The 21,008-nt window shown below is 44.3% G+C and overlaps 2 protein-coding genes across 2 annotated transcripts in view; one reads left to right on the top strand and one right to left on the bottom strand.

The window, feature by feature from the left end:
* RHOJ (ras homolog family member J) overlaps window positions 1-9,597 on the top strand; it is a 60,789-nt gene extending 51,192 nt beyond the window's left edge. The window contains exon 5 of the mRNA XM_051621319.1: window positions 1,015-9,597. Within this exon, the coding sequence (XP_051477279.1) occupies window positions 1,015-1,161 (147 nt within the window). The 3' untranslated portion in view covers window positions 1,162-9,597. The remainder of the gene's footprint in view (window positions 1-1,014) is intronic.
* A 5,486-nt stretch (window positions 9,598-15,083) lies between these two features.
* On the bottom strand, window positions 15,084-18,015 carry GPHB5 (glycoprotein hormone subunit beta 5). Its single transcript, XM_051621776.1, has 3 exons — window positions 17,977-18,015; window positions 17,112-17,316; window positions 15,084-15,272 (listed from the first exon to the last, which is right to left on the bottom strand). The coding sequence occupies exons 2-3, from the start codon at window positions 17,313-17,315 to the stop codon at window positions 15,084-15,086; spliced, it is 393 nt and encodes a 130-aa protein (XP_051477736.1). The 5' UTR covers window position 17,316; window positions 17,977-18,015.
* Window positions 18,016-21,008: the final 2,993 nt, after the last annotated feature.

The raw sequence follows: 21,008 nt of genomic DNA, 5'->3' as shown, positions 1-21,008 counted from the left end.
ACTGGACCCAGTCACTGGCTGCAACTCCAGGGCTTTCTGATCTGCTGTGACATCCAACTGTGCTCTAAGCAAAGCAGCAAGGAGCTCAGGACAGCAAGTGGCAAATAGGCACCAAAACAGATTTTACTGGCTACTTTAACTAAGCCAAGTGTTTCTTGGTCAGGTTTCTGCCAAGAGATGTATGTGGCAAACCTCTCTCTGCAGGCACCTCCTGCCAATCTCATACCTGTCCCTTACAAAAGCACAGACAACCTGATCCTCATCAATTGCACTTCAAACAGGAGAGAAGCAGGTCCCAAGGTTTCTCTGCTATTGCACCTTCTCCTGGGAAGGCAGAGGGATAAAAGCCCTGAAATGCAGGTATCTGGACCCCAACTATTTCCACCTTATGCACTGCAGGTGCCATTACGGGTTCTGGCCCTCAAAGGCCAGCAAGAGCATCTATTAGCAGAATAAACTGAATGAGCAACAAGGTTGCTGAGTAAGCTGAGGTTACTTTTCCAGCCCCTCACATGTGTTTGTGTCATACCAGCACCCAAGGAGACTCCCATCTCAAGATGATGTTTTCCCAGATCCCAGAACCCAGCTGGAATCTCTCCCCCAGGTAGCAGCTCCCTGACATTACAGGAGGCAGGACACAGGGGTGACAGGCCAGGGGAGAAGAGCCAAGTATATGAAGGTGCTCAGCTAACAAGCCAGCATCTCCTTGAAAGCCCCCAGCTGCACAGACGAGAGGCAAATTTCCCACACTAGGTGTAGCTCCCCTCTCTCTCTGGTGGGTTGTGCAGGGAATTCCTGCTCCCCATTAATCCCCTGTGGTGAGATACTGGTGTTGATGATCACCCCTGCTCCCTCAATCAGGATCACCACCTGAGCTTGTCCCTTAATCCTTTAAGTAGCCAGATACAAAACAAAGCAAAGACCTGACCCCCTTTGCACATAGAAGGATGCTGGAACAGGGTTCCTCTGTCTCTCCTAAGGGTGGGTACTCACATTTTCTCTCTCCTCTTTCAGATTGGAGCACAGTGCTACCTGGAGTGCTCAGCCCTCACACAGAAAGGCCTTAAGACTGTCTTCGATGAAGCAATCATGACCATTTTTCACCCCAAGAAGAAGAAGAAGCGTTGCGCAAAGTGCCACAGCTGCTGCACCCTCGTGTGAAGTCACCTGGAGAGAAAAGTGAGAAGAGTTCAATGAAACCAAGCAGGTTAGAAAGGCAGTGAAGATCACATGCAACTGTAATGGGGAACATGACCAGAAAGGGGTCCTTTTCATCCAAATACAGGAGCCCTCCATTCTGTGAAACCTCCCAGCTGTATCACACTAGGCTGACTCATGTCTCTGTGCTTTCCTAACCCTCTGGAGCTGGATGCATTCTGTTCCCACCACTGCAGACTGCACTGAGCCAACAGAAACCAGGATGCCTGCTCCTGCTTGACTCCTTACCTTAGGAATTAGGTGAAGGGGACATGTGGAAAAACAAAGAACTAAAGGTGGTAAAAGAAACAAGAGAAACTCCATTTGTGGCCTTAAGCAAGAATTGATCGAAATTTGCAGTACTTAGGAATTGACTGAAAGCACATGGAGAACTGTAGAATCTAATATGTAAGATACACATTGTAGGATGTACTTTAAAATTACTTTTCTTTTATAAGACTTGCTAGTTCAGGATATACTTTGGATTGTTCAAACCACATGGAAGCAAAGGTGGAGTGATTCCAGTTGGTTTTCACTTAATAGTGAAACTTCACAGCATCAGTATGTTGCTGCACCCAAGCTATCAAAATGGATCAACATTTACCTCCAGACTTAAGGAATGTTCTTACCAAAAAAAAAAAATGCAAATAACTGTATTTTTACAGGGCAATGTCCAGGCTGAGCCATGTTTCTGTAAGCTGGGAAAGGAAGAACATGATTAATAGCATTAATGTACTGAAACAAAGAAAATCTGCCACCAAAGAATTTTGTCCTAGACATGAAATAGCAGCGTGGAACAGTCTCCCTTCCAAACGGAGAACATGAATGAGACACATTGCCATGGCAACTAAAAACTTACCTTCTAGATCAGCTGGATTTCTACATCTCACCCAGCAGACGGAAATAGCAAAAAGTCAAAAGCCAAAGGTCATACTGACTTCCAATGCTTTAAGGTGATTCGATTGCCTAAAGGTTTTGGTTTTTTATTCATGGAGTATTGCATGTAAGAAAAACCTCATCAAAGTGGAGTTGTAAACATGTTGATTTATTGTATTCTCCCTCCTCCCATCCATGACTTCGTTGTTCCCATTTTTCCAACTTCAAGACTCCAAGTGCTGTTTCAGCTGCAGCGTGGCTGTGGTCCTCAGGACTGAACTTCCACACGAGTCACACATGATGGTCTGCAGCTAATGGCACAGGGATGGGAAGTCCAGACTTTAAGGGAAGGGAAGCTGCCTGGTAGCTCTCTTTGCTGTTGATAAAAAAGTTTGCCTTTTCACTAAAGCTTCTCCAGGGAGCCTGTACTTTTGCACATCACAGCAAGATATACTCTCAGAGGTGAACTCAAAAGGCATCTTGTTCTTTGCTTTTGCCTTCAGGTACCCTGGCAGTGCCATGGAATTGTCTTATTATGGATTTAAGTCCCCAAGGAGAAAATCACAGTTCCAGCAAATACAGGTTTCAAGACTTTGGGTGTAACTCCTTGCAAAAGCAGTGTCCATAATCTAATCAGCATTTCCAGAAGTGGTAGGAGTATGGAAGTAAGAGCAGTGTGCCCTCCATCCCAGGGACAAGTGTCATCCCACATGCCCTGTGTCCCACATCAGGGGACTTGCCAGCCTGCTCCTTTCCAGAAGCATGGTAGCATGGCTAAGTACATATATGCAACCAGAAAAACTCCTGTGGTTAGTGGTGAATTATAGACCTGGTGTAATCAGAGCAATTAGTGGCTTCAGCAGGACCACAGGAACTGGCCCCTCAGTGCAGAGCAGTGAACAATCACAATGCAGGGCCCAATCCTGCAGCCACTGAAGCTGATGGATCCCAGCTCCTCCTTTTGCTCATTTTCAATTTACCATTAACACCTACGGGAACCAGATCCGACACCCTGAAACATTTCCTGGTAGAAATCAACAATTCTCTCTGACAAAAGTGATCCAATTCAAGGCGAACACCTTACAACTGTAACCCAGCAGATTTTCACTCACTGTCTCTTTCCCACTGCACACAAGCATGACTGAAAACAAAGTTGTGCTAAATCAGACCAGGGAAAGATTTCCTCAGTGCTGGGATTCTCTGTGCATACTTTACATTCAGTTTTATTATGTCCCAGCCATTTTCATCAAATGGACTGGCTGATAAAGCCCAGCTCAGAGTGAGGACAGTGCTGAAGCCCAGAGAAGGAGTTCATGTTGTGCCACAGAGGCTGTGCCACTGTCCCCAGGCAAGCACTGAGTGTTTGCCCAGCTGGGACACTGGCAGCCAGCTGAGCTGTGATGTGTAAAGAGATATTAGGCAAGTATGAGGAAAAATAGGAGTGAACTACACAAACAAATATTTGGTGGATACTTGTTGGCTTAGGACATGACTATAGGAGTCCACTGAAAACAAAACAAAACAAAAAAGAAGCTTTCAACATATTTCAGAGAAAATTAGACCTTCGTTGTGCTGCCATTTACTTCAGTGGAAATAAAATAGGATGATTGCTTTGTTTTAGCTCATGTATGTTGCTGTAGAGTGCTAGACTATATCCAAGTCTCTAGTTAAAGTAAGTGAAGTCTGTTTTAGCTGAAGAGCAGTGCAAACACTCAGGTTGGAGCTGCCAGATATTCTTAGAGCTTCACAAAACACAGAGAAAACAGAAATCCAGACTGACAGCTGAGCTTATCATAAAATAATGAGCACACTGGAAAAGTGCAATATAGGATTCCCAGCATGCATCAGAGAAAGCCACAAATAATCAAAAGATATTTTTGTGTGCCACCAAGTATCAGGGGTGTCTATTAATACTAATAGAATGGCATAGAATAGGCATATAGAACCAAAAAACAAATAGGAACTTGTACCATTAATGTAACTGCAGTGGTTTGAGGAAAATAACTAACAAAACATATGGTGATGTACAAGCTAAAATGCCACTGTCTTAATGTATTCAACTGCAGCACCCTGCACAAATCTTTCCTGAGCAGCAAAAGCAGGGAAAAAAGTATTATTATAGATACAAAATAATGTTAAGACTAACCAGGGTTTTATTTGCTGTTATGATACCAAGCACATCAAGTTTGTGAGGTGGTAAAATGTCGAGATTTTCAAGCTGATTGTAACCAAAATTTGACATCTGGGAGCTGCAAGGGAGGATGGGTGGTCACAATCCAGAGAGAAATGGCCTCTGCACTCAATTTGCTTTTAATTTCTCTTCCAACAAAAATAAATATTTTTAAAATAGCCATGGCTAACACAGGTGCCATAAGCAGTATTCCTGTGCTAGGTTCTGTGCACACACTCAGCCATGCAATGTGGCACTTTACTCAAGGATCTGCCTCATTACACTAGAATTTTGGGGAGGCAGGAACAGCACAGGCTAGTAGGTTTTAGAAAGGAATTGTAGGCTGAAGAAGGAGCCTTTATTGACTATCTGGCAAATCATACCTAATACCTTTTCTAAAAGGCAACAGATGGCCTGGGAACAGGCAGCAAAGCTTATTTTCAGAAATATCAAAACACCAGACACAGTGCAAGCACAGGCATAAGGCAACAGATATAAACATCAAGTTATTTTCAAGCACCATTAGTAACAAGAAATGAAAATCAATAATGGATTGCCGGGTGAAAGGAGATGGGTTTTCTCACTGTAAGATGAGCTAGAAATCAGACCCCAATTTCACCTTTAGAGGAACACAGTTAGTAGAGTTGTAAAGGCTATAAACCATCCCAGAAACTCATTTGACGATGTCCTCTTAATGCAACTGATGTCAAAACCTTTCCTGACAGACCTGCCTTTACTAATAGTCTGCTATCATTTCAAAAGCACTCCCAGCTTACCAGGTATCTGCTACATCCTGTAAAACCCATCTCTTTTGGCTTCTTCTGAAACCCTAATGTTCTACCAGGAGTTGTTAACCTGAAGTTATAGTTTCAAACAGTTTCTAAAGGGTTTTCATGCAAACCCTTACAAAAATATATTAGAGATGTTAGGAGATAACTCAAGACATTAGAGAGTTGTTATCACATTAAAACAACCCACAAAAGCGTCTGCCTTTCAGAGTGCTGCTAAAATACCAGGCCAGTGGAACTGGGGCAATCCTGTGTTCTATCATCATTTCCAGCATGACCTGAAGGGAGTCCCACAAAGACTTCCACAGGTTGTCCTGTGCCTCTCCGAGCTCAGAAAAGTTGGGATAACACAGAAACAAGGCTCTAACCCCACACAGGTCCACTCAGGAGCTTTTGATCAACTGGGAATAAGTCCCATGTATTTATTTCCTCCAGGAGTGGTGGGGAGCAGTTCTCCAAGATGAACTCTTCTGGGCATCCCATGTGCCAAACATTCCCAAACCTTCTCTCTCTGCCCTGTATATCTACTGTTACAGTAGTATGTACCTTATAAAGAGCAACAACTACAACCTGTTACCTTGCACTGCCTTGAATTAAGGATGATGTGAATATTTCCCTCGACTTCCCCACCTGTTGGTGTTGATGCAAGTCACCTTCTTGCTGGTGGGAACTGCAGAATTCACTCTGAGTCCAGCATGACAATCAAAACAATCATTTCAGCACCTGTCATTGATATTTATCAACTTTTTTATCTTTCAGAGCACTGTTTCTGTTCAAAATAAACACAAAAATACAGTACTGCATCTTAATATGCAATAAAGTTATTCCAAATACTTTTATTAAGGGGCTGGATTTTGGCAGTCTTCCTCCTGCTGAAGAGCATTTACTTCACAAGGAATCATCTCCAGCTTCTTCACGTCTCAGTCAATCACAGCGACAACGCTCACGTAAATGAAGGAGGCTGAATGTGACCCTTGGTGACCTGCCCTTGTAGCAAATGTAGAACAAAACCTCTTCTAGCTGCTCTAGTTCTGCTGGCCTGTGTCCCCCAAAAGCAGTGATTTCCCGTTCCCTGCATACTGTACTAGTCACCTGGTGTTCTGTCATGCTCAGGACTACAAACTGCCTGGTATCTGCTATCTCTAAAGAAGCATGGTAGAGAAGAAGCCAGAAATTAGTTGGGAAAGAAGACAAGCCTTGGGCATGCTGCTACACAAACCAAGCAGGACTCCCCCAGAAACAATCACTGCAACTCAACTCTAGGCATGTGGCTAAAAACCTACCCCAAGGGCGGGAAAATCACTGCAGCAAAGAGAGAGCAACAGGGAACAAACCTTTCACTGCCCGTGACTGCCTGTTGACAAGGATGCATGAGCTTCTCTTCCCTTTGTCAGCAAGCCATCAAGATCCCATCCAAGATACTGGCCTAAGATTCCAGAGACCCAATTTGAGAACCCTTTAGAGGAGCTTGGAAAAGGTTGCAGAAGTTCTTGCAAGCAATTTCTAGTCCTGCCTGCCACATCTCAACCTCAAACACTGCAAGTGATGTGGTGGCAAATGGTGTGTGTCCAGCAGAAGTATTTTCAGCATGCCAGCTGCCACATCCTTACAAAAACGTCCCTCTAATTCAGCCATGAAAGGTGCCTGTTTGCTTCCATACCTTGCTTACTGTCCATGACCTTTTCTGTAGCTGTTTTTCCCCAAGTGGCACAGCAAGTACTTCTTGATACTCCACACTGAATCTTCACCTGGATTAAAAACAATTTACAGTGGCATCAGTCTGTCTCAAGTCAGGCTTGTTTAAAAGCATGTTTGTCTTCTCCAGCAAAGCAATCAGCATATACTCATGTTGTTCCCAGGGACCAGTTGTTCAATAAACAGGTAGAATGCAGACATCTAGCTGCACACACCTTTCTCTTGTATTTTATTTTTCTTTGAAGAGGATTTCTAATGTGTTTTATCCTACATTTAAAAACAACAACAAAAAAAAATATAAAGTGACTGAAACTGGACATAACAGAACATTTTGTTAGTTCACAGCTCCATAGGACTGGAGGAGCATCTGCTGGGACAGGAGGTGAGCATAGAGCAACCAACTTCAGATAACTTCTAAACACTTCGAGGTCTATGTAGAAGTGAGGACAAATTTCTACTATAAATGTTTATTTTCCTCTTAGTGAATAAAGACTGTCTGAAAGCAGGTAAAAGCCTCCCACTGATTTTGGTAGTTCCTTGTGATCTCAGCTGTCTTCACCTATGAAAGTAAAATGCAAATAGAAATATTTTTCCATCAAAAAGTTGGGACAAAGACACCAATTAGAAGTAACGAATGCAATAGAACAGCATCGACGGTTCTGCTGCAACATCAGGGCCCAGAGCCACAATTAGTCAGCTTGATCCTAAAACTTAAATTTCATTTTAAGATATTAAGGGGACACCCATAATTAGGATGAGAAAAATCTTCAAATTCTGTTTTCTTGGTTTCAGTTAAAGCTTTCCCAAACATGTGGACAAGAATTTGTTTTCCTGGGCAGTTTCAGGAATCCCAGAAGAACCTTATTTTGAGAAGAAAATTAGTTCAAAAAACCATGTATCACAGAGCAACAAGCAACAATCAGATTGATTGCTGTCAGTGGTGAAAAATCTCTTTAAGTTTGAAAATATGTCAACAAAAAATAACTTTGGACATGATCCCCGTGCTTTTCCAGAATGTGCAAATTGTAATGCACTGTTTGGCTGCTTCTTCCAACTATCACTTTAGGGTGGGATTTTCAAAGATGTTGTGTGTTGGCTTCATTCCAATTCTCATGAAGACAATGGAAAATTTCAATGGGGTCACATGACTAATGTGGAAAACATTTCAGAGTCTTTATGTTCCCTCCTTTTCTGCCCTTTATTGTGGCTGACCAAGCTTTGAGCACATACATACACTGAGCCATGTCCAAGAATCTTTTCTACCTTTTGGCTGCTGGTTGTGGACATATGAAAGAAGTTAGGCATCTGGAGGCTTTGCTGAGCTGATCTTTAGCTTGAGATTTGGAGACTGGATTTGGAACTCCTGCTTTCAACTGCTACTGAGGTTGAAGATGAAAAAGATTACAGTAGCAGTGTAACGTTCAAGAAAAATGGGTAACTTTGCTGAGTTTGACACTGCACTCATTGCTGTCACTTAATTTCATCTCATCCCAGTGGAATGGTAGCATTCAGGATGCCAGATTTCATTTTGCATTTGGTATTGCCAAAGATCAGTTTGAGCTCCCGTTGATAACAGCTCTGGTGAATTTTGCCTTTGATTGCAGGTTAGTGAATTTGGAGTAAACAGTTGTCACCAGTCTACAATTTCCAGATCTTCCAGCACAACACTTATTTGTACTGATAAGGTGTAGAAATTTTTGTCTGATGTCTGTCAAAGTATTTGGGGTTTGAGCCATATCCATAGTATGACTGTCGTATCATCTCTCCCACCACTTTTCACCAAAATAGGCAGCTGCTCTAACTGCATTACAGGACTGGCAGGCACTGAACTGCCTTGTCAGGATGGAGTAAATGAGCCCAAACTTTCTCTAAACTTGTAAATATTAATTCATTAATAAGCAATAACATAAAGCTAAATGGGATGGGAAAGACACTTGTAAAGTCTTCTTCAAACATAAGCAGAAGCGATCAAAGGTGGAGAGCCCAGGTTACTAGGTGGGAAATGTTACAGAACAAGGCATGGGATGGTGTCCATGCTGCCCAAGCATGACGAGACCCTGGAGAAAGGGCTCAGAGGTGCCTCCGTGGAATCACACCAGGATACCTGGGGCTCAGCAGCACTTCGAGACTGGGAAGGCTTCAAAGAAGGCTGCAGAGAGGAGCAGAGATGAACCTGAACTGTCCTGAGTGCAAGGATAACTGAATCCAGCTTAACCTGTTATGATGTTGATGCACTATTAAACACAAGTATTTCATTGCAATGAGATTCTCTGCTCCCCTGAGAACACAAAGACAAGAACATTTCTTTCCTCTCCTTTTGCGTAGTACTTCAGCAATACTTAAAAGTAACAGAGCAACAAGTTATTCTAATTGAGTTTGTGAAGCAGATGTAATGACCTTGGCACAGTTAAGGATCTAACACAGGATGAGTCCGTTCTTAGCAGGTTAAGAAAAAGAGTCATTGACTTAACTTGTTGTGAGCAACTGAATTTTTCTCTCTTCAAAAGTTGCTGTGTGCAATATCACTGGAATATGGGGCTGGTAAAACCGAAGGACGAGTACCAAAACATCATGACTGACTTTTGAGTGGCATATCTTTTTTCAAAGATTAACCAAATGTTCAAAATCACATCAAAGCAATATGATTTCAAACTAAGGGAAATTCATTTTTCCAGCAATTATGTTTTGCATAGTTTAAAAATCATATAAACAGTATTAGCTTCCTATTTACAGCACATGATTCTGTACTCTTTTGCTTATCCTCTTTTAAACATGTAATTATTGTATATTGTAACTGCACATTAATATCATCTATTGTACATAGTGTATTTTAACATAATAAAGGTATTACTAAGTATTTTGACAGCATCATTTTAAGAATGTGTGGTGCTGTGTTTATTTTCACAGCTGCTGATCACGAACACCTTGCAGGACATTTCAGGCAGGAAAAACATGGTAACACATAGGGCTGCTTTTGGGTGGTCCTGGAACCAAAACCACCTTTCAGTGTCACCTGCAGACAGTAAAACAGGTGGCGTAACTGCAGAGGTTTGCTTGTCTCAGGCATGTTCCTCTTGGGAAAGTGCTGCTTGACCAAATCATCTGCAGCTGGATGCATGGGAAGGTGGAGATCTATCTCCCTAATGGCACTTGGCCTTTGGCTCACTCCAGCCCAAGAGACTGGCCTGGAGATACTTAATCTCCCATCTCCCACCAATATTAAGGTGGTAGGTTGGTTGCTCTTTCAGATATACCTGGGTTTTAATTTATTTTACTAAGATGTCCTTGACATGACTGTCTGTGGTCTCCACTGAGATCTCACAGCACCATAAAAGGATTTTTTTTACTTCCACAAGTGACTATTTAAAGTGTCTTGGAAAGGAGCCAGTGTGCAGCAGCCTAGCAGGCACTGGAGCTCTCTTGGTAAAGCAGCCAGGAAAAGTGTGTTAGCCCAAGTGTTAGGAGTTTTGAGGGGAGTTTGCTACTCCCTGACAAACCTAACACACAGATAATAAACCCTCCAACAAATATTTGCTGATGGTGAGGAAGATGACGAGCTGTGTAACCTTCAGCCCAGCAGACAGGGCAGGGAGAGGCAGGAGAGAAAGTGAAATTCTTAAAGGGCTGAAGAAGTTACAGGAGGAAAGACAGCCTTTAAAAGGATTAAGAAAATGACTGGCTTCAGTCTTCTAGGATTCAGTGTGGGGATGTGGATCATGTTTTAAAAAATAGAAAAAAAAAATAATTAAAAAAGGTAGTGTCTTTGTTACCAGGTTTTCAGTTCCATTGATTGCAGGCCCAGAAGCAGTTCCATTGAGCAGCTACTACAGCCTTCAAATTAAGTCTATAAATTCCATCATTTCTGAACAGCAGTCCTAATACTGACTGGGCTAAAGCAAATTTCACAAGAAAAAGGGCCTTTCATGTTCCTGCAGCTCATGAACCTCAATGGGCTTAAGCCACCTCCGTCTGAGGCGCTTGCTGGCAACAAGAAAAGGTGGCAAGGTGTGCTCAGAGAATGGTTTGGGTTGGAAGGGACCTTAAAGATCATCTAGTTCCAACCCCTCTGCATGGGCAGGGATACCTCCCACCAGACCAGGTTTCTTCAAGCCCCATCCAACCTGCCCTTGAACACTTCCAGGGATGGGGCAGCCACAGCTTCTCTGAGCAACCTGAGCCACTGTCTCACCACTCTCACAGTGAAGAATTTCTTCCTAACATCCCACCTAAATCCCTGCCTGCTATAAATGGATACATCCCTAGGGTAACCAGGACAATTTCAGAGTGCACAGCTTGTAGCCTGGAATACAGTGATTTACCTGCCCCTGGAGGAAGCTGGTATTGGTCACTAGACTTTCCATGGCCAGACTCTGTCTGGGAAGAAGCAGAGTGGAGGATCCATGCATCCGGGGTTAAAAACAAGGTGGTGAAGGCATCACCCAGAGCAGAAACTTCCTAAAATACTGCCTGCTAAATCTGGGTGGATAATAGCCAGGACAGAATACCTCTATAGAGTCCTGATGCTTTCACATTTCCCTGAGCATCCATTGCCAGCTCCTGCCAGTAGCAGGATGCTGGGCAAGACAGCCCTTTGCTCCCACCCAGGGCACCAGCTCCCATGTTTTCATGGGAGTACAATGAGAGCAGGAGGGAGCTGCCTGTCCCATCCTACATAAAGAAATCCTGTCAATGCAGGAAACGTGTCCAGAGACATTTCCTGCCTTCCCTCTCCCTGTAACTCAGGTTTGAAGACAGTAAAATATACTGATTTCTGACATGGTCAGTCTGGCTGGGCACACCAACTGCAGCATGGGAATGAAAGGAAATGAACCTTAAGACCCAGTGGGCTCTTGCAGCCTTTGTAGAACAGGAAAGTGTTGTCAAAAATCAAAGCACTGCAGGACTGTGACTGTTGCTGTTCAGGTTAAAAGAGCAACAGAAAACCTGAGAAACCAAGTGCTGTGCTGGGTACAGACTGGACACACCACAAGGGACCTTACAGCCTGGGCACTCCAAAAGATACGAGGGAGGGAAGGAAACTGGCTGTGTCATCACTCCCAGTGTCCAGAAGAGAAACTGAGGCACAAAGAAATCCACTGGTTTGCCCTTGCTCACCTGACTTGTTTATGACAGAGCCAAGTACAGTTCCCAGGCTGCACAGTAGAGGCTTCTCCATGTCAACACCTTCTCGTTCCTGAGCAGGTAGATGCAGCCATCTCCCTTCTTACAGAAAGCAGGTATTTCAAGCTGGGGCTCCAGGGCTGTGAATGGTTCAACACCAAGGCTTTGTGATGAAGCATCTCTTCAGCCATGCTTTTCTCTCTGCTTTGCAAATACAGTTCCCAGAGGGAGGTCAAGTTCCCCTTATCCATGTAGAGCAAAATTTCCTTCCCTTACTTTTAGGTAATGAAAGTTGCACCAGATTAAATGTGCAGTGGCAAATGACACTTCTAAGAGTTCCATGCTGCAGTCTGTGAGGATTTTTGTCTAGTGCTGGTTGTCAGTGTCCAGGTGAAGGGGACAACCAGTGGGCTACAAAAATCACGGGAGAGATGCTATATAAGACATGACAGCCCCTGGGACAAACACTCCTTGCAAACTTATGCACCATAGACGGAAGGGCCCTTTATCTGCTTTGGATGGGTGGGGAGGTGAGATTTAAATCTGTGGCTTTTAGGAGCATCAAAACACCTCTAAGAAGATGAAGGTGGCCTGGGAAGGGGCTTCTCATGCTCTGAACTATGTGAGCTATTGTGATTGTGTGCAGATTCTGAGCAGAACATAACATCCCAGCTGCAGCACAAAAGATATGAAAGCCAAAAGACCTGATCTCAAGTATTAAAATCAGTGAGAATTTAAGAATGAAGACCTAGTGGTGTAAGAACTTCTGAAAAAAAAAAAAAAAAAAAAAAAAATCCAGATCTGTAATTACCAGCAGCAGGAATGAAATTGGCTCCTTGAAGCTCACTGTGGTGTGCCCACATGTGGGAACCCAGCAGAGCTGGATAAAGAGGGAGATGCACTGGTCAAATGGGTTGGTGGTTTCTGGCATTGGCTCTACTTTAACCACCCACAGCAAATCCACAGCATCTCCATTCACTTTTGCTCTCCTCCTTAAAAGAGCATCTTGACGTGTTAGCTTTGGTTTCAGTCAGTACATCCTTCCCACTCTTCCTCTTCCCCCTCCCAGTCTGGCTGCTACTGCATCCGTCAAAACCCTCCTTCGCACCCAGCAGTGTTTGCTCCTGAACACTTGCTGAGGTTTTACTGTCTCGCCCTGTCTGGGTACAGCCCGTATCTCCTGTTGGCTGCAAAGGAAGGAAGTTCACCACTTTCTAACCCTACTTTTGATCCTGAGATTATAGCACAGCCAGACTCCGTGTGAGAAATCCAGGGAAGGAAATTACCTCACGTCAGCATCAAGAGATGTTTTGCAGGTGTTCACAGCTGTGGCAAAGAGTTTGTAGGAGCTTACACATAATCTGCATGAGAAACCTCTGCACATAAGGAGGGACACATTGCTTTAAACTGATTTCATACTACAATTTCAAGGTGCATTAAGGGCACAAAATAATTTGCAGGTTTCCCATAACAGTTGTGATGCCAGTTAGAACAATAAAAAGATCTGAGGGATTGTGAGATGCAATTTGAAACAAAACACAAGGACTTTTTCAAAGGGTAGTTAACCCCCACCATCAGTAGAAAACTGCTCCTGCTGCTGTTGGACACAGCAGCCTCTCTTCAGAATTACAGAAGGCAGAGTGACAAAATCACCTCCTTCCTCCTCAATCACAAGGCAGCTTTTACAATTCCACAGACAAAAAGGTGACAGCAACTAATAATTACAGTTTAAATTAAATCTGTCTCAGTGAGAACAAATAGTTTGGGGAAGTTTCAAGCATCCATCCCTGGAAATGAAGGCAACTGCATCCAAAAGACAAGACACTTAATTGAGGGGAAGGCAGGTGCAGCCATTCTCCACAGCAGTTTTCCCCAAATGGCTATCTGAGAAGGTGTCTTTGTTTTGTAAGCTCCTCTGAGCGCCTCTCACTTGGCAAAGCTTCCTGCTTTCACCTGATTTCCCATTTTGTTCAGGGGAAAAATGAGGGATGAACATGGATCTGTCCTCCTCCAGGTGGGAACCAGAGGACAAAGGCATTTCTGTGGCTGTGATCACTACGGGCTGTTGCAGCTGCTCCCAGGTGTGTCCTAGTTTGTTAATAGTGGGTCTGAAGAGGTGTGAACCATCCTTTGAGATGTCTGCTCTCTTTCCTGTCCTGGGAGTGTCTCACCCACATAGGCCACCTTACTGGCTACTCAACATCTCTCTCCTAAGCACATCTGGCAGCTCCCCAGCTCTTGTGCATCCTTGGAGGAGTAGGTCTCCATGGAACTGAGCAGCACAGGGAAGTGTGGGAACACCCTTAGTAGCCTCCTCTTTTCCACCACCTCAGCCAGGGGCTCACTGAAACCAGACCATGGTCATTGTGTTCTGGCTTGGTCCCTCTAACTCTGGAAATTGTCAAGAGGGACTCCTTGGGCTCTGCAGAGACTCACTGGTTTTATATTAAGTCAATTCTCCTATCCCTAGAAAAAAAGCAGATGGGAAAATATGCACTTTTGCTTTTACAGATTTGATGTGTTTCTTTTTTCAAGGAATTGTCCCTTGTAAGGCAAGATTTTTTTCAACAGAATAGCTCCAATTAAGCAAATCACTGAAATATGTGCTTAACTTTAGAAGTCCACTGATATTAAGCAAAACACTTAATCATGAGCTTAAGTACTTTGCTGAGTCGGGGCTGAGTGTGCATCCACCCTAATTTCAAGGTAGCAATTTGGATACTCATTTCCATGCCATTGACCTCTGACTGTTATTCCCAATAGACCCCCCGGGTGAGAAGAACTAATGGCAAGGGCGAGGTGGGGGGAAATGTTGCTAAGTGCATTTACATTACTGGGAAGGAGCTAAAAGCCGACCTGATCGCAGAGGCTGTGATGCCTTTGTGGCCTCTTTCCACCCCCCAGCGACTGCTGAGTCCAAGTGCACTTTGTGCATGAAGAAAGGTCACACAGTGTAAAAAGCCTGTAAGGAAGGGACACTGCATCCATTTTTTATTTATTTTTCTCCAGAGGATTTGCTATTGCAAGGCTGTGTTCTACATCTCTACAGCAACAATGCTTTGCACAGTATGGGGAGAGGGGATAAAGGCCCATCTGCCTGGAAAAGCCAATTAGGAGCCTTAATGGGTGAGATCAAATTCTGGACTGACGTACACTCACTGTAGTGCTGGAGATACCAGGGGTATGAAGCCAGGGAAGACTTTGTCACCTCCTCTCCTGACCTGGGGAAGGGGAGCTCAGGCAGTCTCACATTCAGTCGTGGCAGTGGAGCAGATGTCACAGTCGCAGCGGATGGCCACCGGGTAGGTGTAGAAGGGATCCACATCAGGGTCACATTTGGGCAGCTTCACCGTCACCATCTTGGTCTCGTTGTAGGTGCAAACACGGTGGTAAGACTCGATGTAAGGTGGTTCCAACACCGGCCTCTGGAGGGGAGAAGTGCTGGCCTCAGGCAAGAAGCAAGACAAAAATCTGGAGTTCCAGTTTCCTTCAAGAGGATTTAGTGTACATAGGGGAGACACTGGGTGAAGCGGAAGGGGCCATGGAAATAACTTTTAGGTTACATCCTTTGATACCTGCGTCTTGGAGCCCTTTCTTGGAGGGGTGTGGGTGAGGGGTTCTGTTTCTTTAAAGTTTAAAGCTCCAAATAAAGCTGCTTGAAAGACAAAAACCTATCCAAAAAGGTGCCTTCAGCAGAACAGTAGTGCTTCAACACAATGACCCATTTGCCAAAAACAGCTACTTTCTTCCAAAAGGATTGATTTTCCATCAAAGTGTTTTCTGCTGAGAAACCTTCCATGTGCATGAACTGCCTAAGAGCAGAGGTGCCTCCAGGTGTCAAACAGCTGTTTTTTCTCAGCCAGACCAGTCTTCCCAGTCAGGCTGCACATCCCACAAAGCCCAAAGGGATGTACCCCATGAGGGATACACAGCCAGCATAGAAGTCTGTGGTTCCTCATGAGAAAAGCAGCTTGGCCAGAGACCTCAGCCATCAGGAGAAACAGGAACCTGAAGGCCCTGAAACCCACACTACCCTGTAGTACCACAGTGATATTGCTTATGCTGAAAAAGGAGTTTTTTCCTTGACAGCAGCACTCATTTTCCAAACAAGAGGCAGTGCAAGCAGGAGTGGGAGCCCACTGTCATCTCCTCCCTTGCACAGATGGGAAACAGCATAAGGTAACACAGCCAGGAGACATTTTAATTTTTTATTTCTTTTCCTGTGTGCTGTGTAAAAAGCTTGCCCTGGGAACCAAGAATGATGGCATGGAAAAGAACAGATGCAAAGTTTCAGCAAGAAGATATCCAGACACCCTCCTTCTTACCAACTGTCCTATCCAGGCACATTGTGGTGCTTTCTAGGAGCTGTTGAGCCTACAACGACATGCATTCAGCTTAACTACATCCCAGTGGTATTGCACTATGGTAAGAGAGTCTGCAAGACCTGTGCTGCCAGAGGAGCTTGGCAGTAGGGGAAAACAGGTGACAAGAGGTTCCTGGAAGGAACTTTATCCCACAGTGGAAATCTGGCCACTGGTGGCCTTTCTTCCTGTCCCACCAAGCAGTGAAAAAAGGCAGTCAGGGCTGGCATGCAGACCCCAGGTCCTCTTCTGCTCACTTAACAGAGCTCTTGTCTTCATGTGGACAAAATCCCTCTGGAGTAACTCGAAACTCCTCTGAATATATAAAACTGAGCCTGGCCCCTTGAGCCTTACAGTGGCAGAAAGAAGACGACAGTTAGAAACTTCTCTAAAGTGTGTGTACATGTACTTATGCTCTTCACTCTGCCCTTGCATCCCATCTTGTCACGCACCTCCACCCCCAAATCATAACTACTTCATATTTATACCAGGCTGTGATTTAAAACAGGACTGAATTAGAAACCTACATGACTTGTGGGATTTGCTTTTTGGAACTAAATCTATTACCCATCAATTGGGAGCTTCACCTTAATCTCAAAGGAATTTTTTTCCAGCAAAGCAATAAAGGCCTCCCTCTCCTTAAGTGGTTAAGCTGTAAGAGGCTTTTTCAAATTACATCATAACAGTCTTACATAAGTGCTTCATTAATATCATCCCATGACGTGCATCCTCCTTTGAGGATGGAGGGAGGGAACAACTGACAGTGAAGCGCTCTGCCACCGACGAGGTCATGGACACAGCCCTTGCCTGCTTTGTAGAGAGCTGAAAGCTATTTTAAGGGCTTTTCTTGGTGGGGGAAACACCCTCCATGGCTGTCGGTGCCAGCCTTGGGTGCAGCCTCACCTCCCAGGTCTCGCAGCGGCCCCAGCAGGCGTCCGTCGTCACCCGCAGCCCCTTGCAGCCGGGTTTCTTGGCCAGGAAGGTGAACTCGCGCACAGCGCAGCCGATGAAGGTGCGCAGGTCGATGGCAGAGGTCTTGCGGGTGCCACCAAGGCTGGCGAGCAGCAGGAGAAGCAGAGCGCCCAGGATCACGCAGTGGATCTTCATGCTGAGGTAGGACAGACAGAAGCAGAGGGTTAGGAGAAGCCAGCGTGGTCCAGAGGGCAAGAAGTGCAAGTGCACAGGCTCATCTCCAGAGCTGGGAAGTAGCTCTAAGCCACAAGATCCCTTTGCTACTTCACATACTTGCATTGTATTTTATAATGTCCTCCTCAAAACCCCATAATTGACATCCCCCTTTGCCAGAGTCAGCTACAGCACAGGGCACAGCCTGGTGTGTGCTGGGCTGTGTCCTCAGCTGGACAACATGTCGGCAAAGTGAGCTTGGCCTGCCTTTTGCCTGACTGGTGTTTGAGTCTGGGCTCCTGTTGTACCAAGTGCTTTACATTTGCTAAATCAGAGCTTTAGATCAGCACATGAAGTCTGCTAAACTGAATCCTTCATATATGTGGCCGTGCATCCGTGCATACACACATGATTAAATGAGTGTGTGTTTATATGTAATTTCAACAGAGTAAAAAAAAAAAAAAAAAAAGAAGCAGCAGCAAAAATCCCTTATTTTCAGAAGCAGACATTTGAGAGCAAAAGAGACAAACTTCAGAACAAATTGAACACTTATTCTTTGCCACTTTAGCAAAGCCTGCTGCTTTATTCTTGAGCCAGAGCCATGAATAAACACTGAAGGGAATAAACACTGAAGCACACTCACCTGACTTACTGGAGTCAGATCTTCTTCTGCAGTTTTAAATTGCAGATGGTGTTTCAGGAGGTCAGAGGGAGCAGCAGGAGACCTGCAGGGTGATCTTTGTGAGCTTTGTGCTCAGTGAATCTCCCTAGCAGCTGCTACTGGGTTGCTTAATTGCTCAAATTTATAGAAAGGGTCTTGTCAATCAAGGCCAGACAGAGGCAGATCCTTACTTGAATGACCCAAGGCATCGAAGTCATTGAGTGTAAAGCAAACCTCTCCTTTCCGACAGCTGAAAGGGTATTGCTTCATAACATCAGCCCTGAAACAAAAGGGACACACCTTGGTGAGTGAGATAATGAGCGTGCACTGGGGCAAAATGGATCTTCTCTTCCCTGGTGGAACTGCAACAGCTTTGCAAGGAGATTGGAGGCTGGCTCTGAAATCACCATTACCCCCCTAATTAACAAGCCCTGAGTAAACACCCTGAAGAGAGACTTTTCAGGTGTTTCTGTGAAGAAAAAAAAAACAGCTGAATTTTTGTCAACTGCATGAGACCTTTTTTCACTCAATTGCTCTGTAGAAGCAAGAAGAAGGAGTGGGGGGAGGAAGTGGGAGTTTGCAAGAAAAGCAAATGTTCTTTTGCCAAGCCAGGGAACTGTCACACAGGTGAGCACCACCGTGCAAAGGAAATTTGGAAATTGTGTCCCTTGCACTCGCCACACAAACACAACGTTCAGCTATTCATGGGACAGAAAGAAGCTGAAGAACCTGGTCCTGTGAAAACCTTGCTGGTCAGTGAGCTCATAAAAGATGAGCAGGCGCAAGAAGTGCAGCCATAAGGTCACAGAGGGACCCTGGGGAAGTCACCTCCCTTCCCTGCCGTCGGGCAGTGACCTCCCAGCGCCGACTACTCCAACTCCCAGGCGCATCCAGACAAGGCAGGGAGTGTTGGTGGTTACCGACCCCTCCAGGCGATGCTTTGAAAGGCAGCCACGGCAATACAACCCGAGAGCAAAACGCAGAGCAAACCTTGATTTAAATAAACTCCATCCTATGATGTTTTAGAGAAAAACAAGAAAACCAAAACAAAACAGCACCTGTTGGTATCCAGAAAATGCTTCTCTTAACCAAATATGAAACAGTGATGGCAGCAAGTTTGTTAATTTACCTAATAAGTACCAAATATATACGTTTTGTAGGTTGTATTCAGGCCTTCTGTTGTATGGGCTACAGAAACCAGCAAACAGACTTTGAGGAAATGCAACATTGAAGCATTTAGGACGAAGGCAAGTGTATTATTACACCGATGCTCTCCCTTTTTCAGGGTGAACAACCCCATGCTTCAAGGTCCTTGTTTCGCTTCCAAGGTCAAAAGCCTACATGTGGTGCAGCAGGAGGGCTCATGTTCATGCTGACACCTTCTGGGAATTCACAGATCACACGCTGTACTTCACTCTTCAGCTCAGAGCAGCCACTGCTCGGCTGCTTCGCTTGCTCCTGTGTGGCCCTGCAATTTCCCTGGTCAGCACATTACACTGGTTACGTGCACACCAGCTGGCACGTAAAAGGCTGGTTATTCACCCTCAAGATTTGCCTTTTCTGTCTAAATTAGGAAATGGTGATTGGAAGAAGTGAGAGAGGGAAGCAATGGGCCACAGTCAAGCAAGCCTCACAACATCTCAGGACATAAAGACCCACTGTCCCCTCCTTAGAGATGACATCAAAGCAGACTTTTACCTAAGCTTACAGGAAGTGCTGGTGTCTGCACCAACCAAACCCAATCAGAACCTCATCCCAACTTTTCTTCTCCTTTCACTTTTCCCTCCCTGCAGTTACTCCTCTTAACCACCTACTTGTAATGCAGCAGCACAGGAGGCCCTATCAGCACTCAGGCTTTATCAGCATTAAGTGCTGTTGCCATATTGCCACCACAACATGGGAAACAACTGCTTCAGAACATGAACTCAATTAACAGGAAGCAAAACCCCAAGAGAAGAACAAACTAGAAAGGAACAGACTTCTTAGTAAAAATTTGAAAACTGTCCTGAAGTTGGGAGGGAGAAGATGTTTCAGATCTTTCCTAGTATTCTCATTATTACTCACAGGCTTGCTAGCAGCAAAGGACTCCAGCTTCAAGTGAAGACCTATCAGGTGGGATGTAAGAGGAGGAATACTGAGTGGAGTTATTGTCATTGTCTCCATAGATATGATCATCAGACATGTCCTGGACATCTTTTTTTTTCCACTGAAAACAACAGAGAAAAGCAGGGGATTAAAATCACAAGGAGGTCAAGAGGGACAACCAAAGTCTTGCCACTGATCTAAAAACAGCAGCAACTTTCTACAAAAAAACCAAACCAAAACAAACAAACAAAAAACTAAAACTTTTTTTTGCTGTAATTTTTGCTGACCAAAAATAAAGCCAGAAAAGAAACCTTTAAAGGTTTGGGGGTTGCTTTCTTTTGCTTTGTTTTTTTAATGTACAGTTTTAAAGTTCCCGACTTGCTAAGAAAGCAGGTAAAAGTTAAAATATTGGTCATAAGACCCCTTGATTTGATTCTGGAAATGTGCCAGCAGAAAATCAGCACACGATTAGAAACAAGTACAAGAAATCCATGCCAGATGGCAGATCATCCAGCTTTGACAGATCCCTCTTTTCTATGGATTAGAAAAACAGGTGCTGGGTTTTTGGTTTGTGAAACTCAGTCTGGATTCACTGAGTTCAGCTAACCAAGACTCTGTTCTCTGGCCTCCATTTGTACTGAATAACTACATAAAGTAGAATGAAGGACAAATTGCAGACTCCCACTCATTTTCTCCTTTGAAAATCCTGTCTATTCATAGGACAGACACTGATTTCTGAAGGATTTGCATCATGTCTCATGAGGAACATGAATGTTGGCTTTTTCCCATATATTTTTGATAGTTTGTTGTTTATTGTTTTGTTTTTTTTATTTGAGTTAATCAATAACTATACTACCCACATGTATACTTGGCCTTCAATGTACATCAGAAATTTTAAAGCTGCATATTCTGTATTTCCCTGGATCTTT

This window comes from Apus apus, chromosome 5 (genome assembly GCF_020740795.1).
Source record: "Apus apus isolate bApuApu2 chromosome 5, bApuApu2.pri.cur, whole genome shotgun sequence".
NCBI classification, from domain to species: domain Eukaryota; kingdom Metazoa; phylum Chordata; class Aves; order Apodiformes; family Apodidae; genus Apus; species Apus apus.
This window is presented reverse-complemented; position numbering and strand designations above follow the sequence as displayed.